The sequence below is a fragment of the Morone saxatilis genome, unplaced genomic scaffold (genome assembly GCF_004916995.1).
Source record: "Morone saxatilis isolate NCDOM2014 unplaced genomic scaffold, NCSU_SB_2.0 Contig5, whole genome shotgun sequence".
Classification (NCBI taxonomy): domain Eukaryota; kingdom Metazoa; phylum Chordata; class Actinopteri; family Moronidae; genus Morone; species Morone saxatilis.
Window position 1 is genome coordinate 4,071,587 of NW_023340095.1, and position 8,530 is coordinate 4,080,116.

Genomic DNA, 8,530 nt, shown 5'->3' on the forward strand with positions numbered 1-8,530 from the left:
CCAAAGAAGACAGACCCATGGTTAAAGTGCTGTAATGCTGAAAGATGACAGGATTACAGTCAGAGTTTAGTTTGTGTTTGGATTAAACAAAGGGGACATAACGTATTCATGATGGAGCTTTAGATCTGTGCTAAGGTAACTTCTGGCTGTAGCCTCATATTACTAACTAACTAACTAACTCTCAGGAATATATCCCAAAATGTTGAACTATTCCTTTAATCCTGTCATGTTATCAAAATATAATCTCTGAAGCTTTTTATTAAAATGTTTTTTTAAGTAAGTTCAGAGAAGCAGCTGTCTCGACAGTCGTGAAGTTCTGAAGAGGAAGACCAATACTTCATGTTCACATCCTCAAGGATGATTTGACATCATAAACAAGTTGTAGTGGTTTTTCTTATCCTGTTTAAAGTATATACATATTCCGTTACTCTATTTAAGTCCGTCCTTTATTGTGATATCTGTGTTTTTAGTATCTGGTGTTACTACGTCCAATGCTGATACATTTAGTGAAGCTGTCAGCAGGATGTGTTCATACAGTTCTTCACACCTCTCCTGAGGTGATGTGGTGGTCTTCGTACACATTTAACATCTGCAGGGCAACAGGAACAGAGTCACAAGGTCAGAGGATCAAAAAATGATTCAAAGTCCAACTTTTAGAGAAATTCTAACGAAAAACACTTCACTTCTTCTTCTTATTGCCTAATCATTTATTGTTTTTCACTTAAGTTCCCGTTGTTGAGTTCATTGCTAATCTGCAATGTGCAAAATGTTGTTGTGTAATCAGCTTTATTGTAAAAAGTGTTAAATCACAATTAATAATAATTATCATAATACATTTTATTTGTGTAACACCTTTCAAACAAGAAATGAAAAATGACGTGCGCCAAATGTTCACACAAAAAATACATAAACATTAACATAAAAGTAATTAATTTAGTAATTAATTATGGCAATAGGAGGCCATAATTAATGGAAAGTAAGATGGAAAATAAAAGAAAATACATTTAATTGATGATAAAGATGAGAATACATAGAGAAGACCGACATAGATGGACATAAAAACAGAGATAGAATAATTGATGTAAAATAAAGTGGAGAATAAAAGCTCACTTGATAACAATAGTAAAAATAAGATAAAAATGAGGAATGCATAAGATAAGATGGGAAATAAAACCCACCNNAACAAATAGAGAACATAAAATGCATAAAGTACAGCAGCAGAGTACAAAAAGGGTTTTAGGCCTGAATCAGGAAAGTTTTAGTTAAAGGACAAAATGAAGAAATACGTTTTTATCTTTCTTTCAAAAATATTTACCGAGCTGACTTCCCTGATATCATCCCTGATTTGAAGTAGTGAACAAGGGAGTTAGTAAGCGATGTAGTTTGGTCCAATAGCCCTTTGAGTGCTTTGTATATGAAGAGAAATACCTTAAAATCAACTCTAAATGTTACAGGTTACAGTGCAGAGCAGCTAAAACTGGACTAGTGTGCTCTCACCTCTTGTTTCTGGTTGGGCTGCGTGTGAGTTTTGAATTATTAGTTTTGAAGTATGTTACAGGAATCGAGTTGACTTTAAATAAAGGCAAGAATCAATTTTTCACCATCTTTTTGATTTTATAAATAATTTACTTTAGCTACCTTTACTAAGCGTGGACACAGAAATTATGTTTTCATCACCCTTTAATGTTAAAGTGGGATCAGATCTGCAATTCTAGGAGACACAACAAGTTTCCCCAAATTATGAAACAGTATTCTCTTTTGTTTTAGGGCGACTCGAAGGTTTCAGTTTCTGTCCTTGTCAAGAAAACACTGCTTCTGCCAAATGTGAATGGACATTTTCTTTTAATGGCAAAGACTTCAAGTGCTGAGAACAGTGAATTTAAAAGCTTTCATGAAGTGAGAACAGACTCAATCACTGCTGTTTATATTATGCTGTCTGCAACCACAGTAAGACAAAAGGAACTAAATCATTTTTCTGCAGTGTGAACATTTTTCTTCTGTTTGTATTTGTCTCTTCCAGGTTGTTCCCCACTTGGATGCCGGCCCACCCCTCTACCCTGTGCTGTCACTGTCGCCAGGTCTACCTCCCCATGAGCTACTGTTATGCTGTCAGACTGGCTGCAGATGAAGACTCCCTGGTCCTCAGCCTCAGACAGATGCTGAAACCACATCGCCTCACCAGGGGGCGCCATACTCAGTACATTACAGCCAAAAGTCAACAGTGAACTCTGATTTTTGAAGCAGTTAGAGGAGAGGCTTTGGTAGTGTCCTTTTCATTCCAGTTTTTTGCTGCGTGTTAAATTCCAAGACAAAATGTAGTATGCTATTTTCATCATGTTATAATACCATAAATGGTTATTTGCATTTATGGGTTAATATGTCACTATTTTTTGATCAACTGATTGCGTCAAAAGCTATTGAAATGTCATAAAAAGATAAAATGTCTATCACAAGTTTATAAAATCCATGGTGACATCTGAATTATCCAAAATGTTTGATTTATAAAAAACACAGTTTTTGCTTCATGAATGACTGAATGATTCCCATATTACTCGTGATTAATTAATAAAAAAGAAATTAAAAATTTTTCCCAGTGGAAAAAGGTTTTCCCCCCCAAAAAATTGAAAAAAACCAAGATAAACCAAAACAGAAGGCCCCACATTTTTGCCAATTTTGTTTTTAAGAAGATTAAAAAAATTTTGGGCTTTTTTATTTTGATGAAGGAAATTTTTTTTCAAAAATTGATTTAAAACAAAAGAAAGGGGGCAAAAAAAGGTTTTTTAATTGTTTGTTTTTTTTTTTTTTAAAAACCCCACCAAAGGGGAAAAACAATTAATGGAAATTCAAAGTGGGGTAACCCCTTTTTTTAAAAATTAACCCATCCAAAAGCAATAAACCAAACTTATGTTTCCAAACAAACATAATGTTTAAAAAAGTAAAAACTTCCAATTACCAATCCCAAACCCACTTGCCTTGGGGTCCAAGGGAAGGAAAAGAGGGGGTCCCAGAGGAGGTGGAGCTTTTTGGTGGAGCCCCTGATACAAGTGGGTTTTTTTTTTTTAGGTTTTTTCCTTTTTTTCAAACCTTTTTTTAAAAAATTTTGTTGGGTTTTTTTTTGGCTTCAAACAAAAACTTTCAATACACGGTTAAAAAAAATTAAAGGTCCTGGTGACAGCCTAAAAAACCTTGACTTTTTTTTTAAATTTTGCAAATTTTTAGCCCCAATAATTTTGATTTTTTTAAAAAAAACACAAAAAAAGGCTTTTTGATTAAAAATTTCATCATTAAAGAAGGAAAGCAAAGGATTTGAAAAAGGGTTTTTTTTTGGCCCAAGGTTGGCCAAGCTTTTTTTTTTGTTTCTTCTTCAGACATCTTTTCCCATCAAGTTATCCCGGAGTCGCTTGCTTTTGGCAGGGAGCTTTTTGCCTGGAGGGGAAAAACGAAAACCAAAGCCAAGAAGGACAAACAAATTTTTGTTTTTTTTTATTTTTTTCCATTTTTTAGTGAAAAATCAAAAAAAAAAAATCAATAACACTGTAACAATTTAAAAAAAACAAATTTTTTTGGTTTTTTTTTTTTTAAATTTTAACAAATTAAAGGTTTTGAAAAACCTTTGGCTTTCTTTTTTTTTTTAAATGTGGCGTTCAAATTTTTGTTTTAAAAACTTTATTAACTTTTTTTTTGTGAAGTGGGGGCTTTTTGGAAAAAAAAGTAAAGTAATTTACTTTTTTGGTTAAAAAAAAAACCAGGTAAGAGAACTTCCCCATAATATTTTTGAAAAAATTTTACACTTTTAGTAATTCCATTTTAAAATCAAGAGAAATAAGACCAATTAACAAGTGGTACAAATTTATAGAGATGCTTTTAAAACCCTTCTTCTTTTATCAGGGCCAGCCCAGGGAAAAATGCCTCTAAGCGACAATCCAATTAAGCCCCGAACCAAAAAATACAAATGCAAAAAGAAAGCAGGCACTTATTTTTTTGGTGTTTTCCCCAGCCGAACCCTTCCCACAAGGTTTTTTTTGGGTTGGAGGAAAAAAACGGCCCAAAAAATATTACTATAAAGGGAAAAAAAACCACATAGGGCTCTTTGAGGACAGGAGGCCAAAAAAAACAACAGGAAACCAACAGGTCTTGAGGAATAATGAAGGCAGGGGGCCATATTCACAGGAAAAATAAAGACATTACCAAGGGCTGAAAAGGGAAAAAAGAGGCCAACAACTCAAAAGAGAAACACAGGGCTAGGGTTGGGAGCGGAGCCCCAAAAAAGGGCTGGGGGAGGGGCAAAAGGGGCCTCTCTCTCGGCCTGAGGGGGTTTTTTTAAAAAAAGACACGAGGGGCGGAAATTCTTTTTGAGTTTCCTTTTCCTCAAGAAAAAATTTAGTATGTCCTAAAACACAATAAGGGGTTATTTGGAAAAAATGCTTCATCAAAAATTTTTTTTTTTTCTCTTTTTTTTTTTTAAAGTTTTTTGTAAATAACACCTTTTTTGATGTTTTTCCAATTTTTAATTTTTTTGGCCCTTCCTTTTTAAAAAAATTTTGAACAAGAAAAAGTTTTTTCCGTTTTTTTTTTGAACGAAAAAAGGGAACGACATAAGGGGGAAAAACGGGGATTTTAAAAGAGTAAAAAAGAATCAAAAAAGAATGAAGAAAAATCGAAAGAGTTTTTTTTAATTTTTTTAACCGTTAAACAATTTTTTTTTTTTCGAATTTCAGATTTTTCAGATTCCCAAAAAAAAAGCCCTTTTGGAAAAAAAACAAAAAAAGAAAAGCCCCAACTATGTTGAAATCCGCAACCCCAACCAAATGTCTTCTCAAATCGTCCAGAAAAGAAAAAAATTAAAATGTTTTCTGTTTTTTTCTTTAATTAAAGATGATCTTTTCTTTTCTTATATTTTCCTTTCCCAAAACTAAACAAACCGAACGAAAAGGCGAAGGAGAAAAGGGGAAAAAAGAAGAAGAAGAATTAACAAAAAAATTTATAGTATTTTTTTTTATTTTTTCTTTTTTTATTTTGGAAAGATTTTGATTTTCTGCTTTTTTTTGTTTTTTTGGGTGTATGCGATTTTTTCAAAAAGTGGCCTTTTTTTTTCTTTATTTTTTTTTTTGTTGGTATTTTTTTTCTTCCAATATGGCTATTTTTGTTTTTTTGTGTTTATGTTTTTTTTGGATTCATTGGATATACATATGATTCCGATAACAAAAATTGATTTAACAAAAGGCACCTTCTGTGGAGTAAATATATTTTTTTATACTGCTTTCAATTTCTCTCTCAAGTTTTCTTTTATTTTATTCCTTTTTTTAATCTTAATTTTTATGTTTTTTTTTAACCTAATATTAAAATTTCCCCTTTCCCCTCTTCGTCCCTTTTTTTTTTTTTTTTTGTCAAAAAACTAAAACCTTTTTTATCCTTTTTTTTGTCAAAAATTTATCAAAAAGGAAAAGCTTGGTTAGATTACATCTGTGGAACAAATGATCAAAGGTGCTGAAAGAACAAAAATCCAAGCAGTCGCACAAACCGCTCAACCGACCACTAGAAGGAACATAATATAACTAATGCCAGAAAAACAAAAGTGTCGAGCTCTTTTATATGTTTTCAAGCTCCCCCTTTTGTTTTTTACGCATAACTCTCACACTCAGTGACTATTCTCAGAAGCTAAAAAGATACCCTATATAGACAATCCCCCTCTCCGGTTTTTTGGGTTTACCTTTCCCAGCCCGATGGTGCCCTTCCAAAGCCCCTGCCCCTCCCCCCCAATACGCCCTTGTTGGGGGGGTTTTCCCTGTTGTCTTATTTGCCCCCCTACACTTCAAGCCCCCTTTGGTGCTTGAGTTTGATTTTTTCGCCTAGGGTAAAATTAGCAGCATCCCCTATCAAAAAGACGCCTGGTGTTTTTTTTTCCCCCTGGTTTGGGGTTTTTTTTGCGCCCTCCCTTTCCAGCCCCTTTGTGTTTCACTTGTAATTGCCGTTCCTTTTTCCCCAAACCCCCCCCAAAACCTCTTATTTTGGGAGGGGGGGTTTGGTGGCACAATTTAGCCCCTGGTATTTTGGAGTGGGGTAATGGAGGATTGAAGTCGCCGCCTAAGCAAATATTCCCTCTTGGCGTGCCCTGTACATTAGAAAGGGGGTACTATGATCCCGAGAGTGTTATGGAAATTTTTTTTTATTTTTTTTAAATTTATCTTTGAATAAAATTTGTTAAGAGGATTAAAGTTTGTTAAAAAAAAATACCACATATTGTAAAAGAGAAGTCTGGTCTCTTCTTACATACACTTTGGTAACAAAAAGTTTTAAATTAACTTTTTTAACACCTTTTCTGAATTAGTCACCCACTTCCCACAAGTAAAATAAGTTTACCAAATTTTTTTTTTTGAAAAAGGCACAATTAAAAGAGCCCCAAAAAGTTTTTTCCCAACTTTTTTTTATAATGATTTTAAATTTAAACCAAAAAATTTTGTTTATATTTTATATTTGTTTTATTTTTTTTTTTTTTTAATTGTACCAGTGTTTATTTGAATTGATTTTTTTTTCACTTAAATGTAAATATTTGTTATCACAGATATATGTTTTTTTGTCTCTGCCCTTGGTCGTCCCTTCACACCAATTAAATTAAGCAAAAGCTTTCCTGCAGCATGCGACTCGGACTTATAGATTGAAGGAACATCTGGGCAGTTTATCGTGAAAAAAGAGGATATTAACAAGTCACTTTAGCCAAAACCCTGCCAAAAAAACCCTTCCCCCAATCCTGACTTTCTCTCTTTATTCCGTCTTTACCTTTAATGATGAATAATCTTTTTTGTTTGTGTTTCTTTCTTTCTTTATCTATACACTCAAAGCATATATTCAAAATAATTTGTGCGGTACGTAAAAAATAGTCCAAATTAAAAGTCAAAAGTGTTTTTTAGGCGCGTGTTCACAGATACCCCTTTTTTTTTTATTTACCTTGTGTAATGAAAAGTTGTTTCTGGAGTCCAAACAACAATTCTTTTATAAGACTCTGAACGGTGAAGTGTAAGCCAAAAGACCGCTTCAACCAGAATAACCTTTTTGTTATCGAAAGCCTCCACCTAGCTCCAAAACTCCTTCTTGAACTATTCTCTCCTCCTGCTGCGACCATATGCAAGGCCTGTTCCTGATGGGTGGTCTGAACCATCAAATTGTTATTTTGGAAAAGTTACTTGCCTAGTTTTGTTATCAATTTTATTACATGTGCCTTATGACATTAGTGTTAAGATCGCCCCTATTTTTTGCATGTGTTAATATCTTCTATTCTTGACAGACAACTGCACACTGATCAATTAGGTTCTCTCATTCTGCTTCTGGCTCAATCCCCTGTTGTTTTGTCTCAAGCTTTTGGTTGGGTGACATAAGGCAAGAACGCTCAATAAGCACTTCCGTGCCTCTCTTGCGGTGTTATTTTATCACAATATGACTAAAAATTTTCAATCCAATTTTAGATACGCCTAAAGTAATCTTTTCTTATACAATGCAATGGCCTCTTGTGTTTTTAAATCTGCTTTTGATCATTTTTGAACCTTTCACTGGAAATAATTTCTTTTTAAATGGTTATACTTAATTTTAATCATCGAAGCTGAAAGATTTAATGAAATTTCATTTCAGTCAATCTTCAATGAAAGGTTCAGAAAAATGTGAGTTTTTTTTTTTTTTTTTTTTTTATAAAGATGCAAGGAAAAAACAAATTTTTGGGACTTTTTCAATCTTCCAGAAGTGTGGACAAAACCATTGAGAGACATTTTATATTAACTTGTTTGTGATAGAACATTTATTTTTTAGCCATCTTTTTTTTTTTATGACATTTCATTAGCTTTTTTGGGAACCCGCCAATACAAAGACTTTTTTGATCCAAAAATTAAATAGAGAGTGGACCATATATATCAAGAACCTTTTCCATCAATGCTCGAATTACACATAATCCATTTTTTTTATTCCGGTATTATTTGATACATTTAAAGATGAGACATTCAGCTATTATTCTTTCTCTTTGACATTTTATTTTTGTCCTTGGGAAATTTTAACGACGTTCAGCAAAAATAACCATTTTGGAAAAAATGATTAATAGTTGTATTACAGTTCAGCTACCACTATATATTTAAAAAGTTAAAGCGCACTCCCTTCTCCCCTCTAAACTGCTTCAATAAATCAGAGTTTCAACTGTTTTGGACTTTTTTTGGTCTTGTAAATGTAGGAACTGAGATAATCACATAAGGCCCGCCCCCTGGATGACGAGGGCGATTGTATGTGATTTTATTTTCAGGATCTTTGCTTTGAGGCCCTGAGGACCCAAGGGAAAGCTTCTTCCAATCCATGCAGCCAGCTCTTGACAAGCATTTAACGTAAAAATAGCATTCAATGGGGGAGGTAGCCTGGGGCGACAGTTGACAGCACAGGGTTTTAGAGTGGGTGGGCCCGGCATCCAAATGTAGGGGGAACAACCTGGAAACAGCAAGACAAAAATTACAAACAATCCCCACTGCCTGATAAACGGATTACTAAAGAATAAGAAAAA

The 8,530-nt window shown here is 33.6% G+C and overlaps 1 protein-coding gene across 1 annotated transcript in view; it reads right to left on the reverse strand.

The window, feature by feature from the left end:
* Nucleotides 1-2,192, reverse strand: part of LOC118339203 — a 3,872-nt gene extending 1,680 nt beyond the window's left edge. The window contains exons 1-2 of the mRNA XM_035676763.1: nucleotides 2,057-2,192; nucleotides 536-589 (exon numbers count right to left, since the gene is read on the reverse strand). Of these exons, the coding sequence (XP_035532656.1) occupies nucleotides 536-589; nucleotides 2,057-2,192 (190 nt within the window). The remainder of the gene's footprint in view (nucleotides 1-535; nucleotides 590-2,056) is intronic.
* Nucleotides 2,193-8,530: the final 6,338 nt, after the last annotated feature.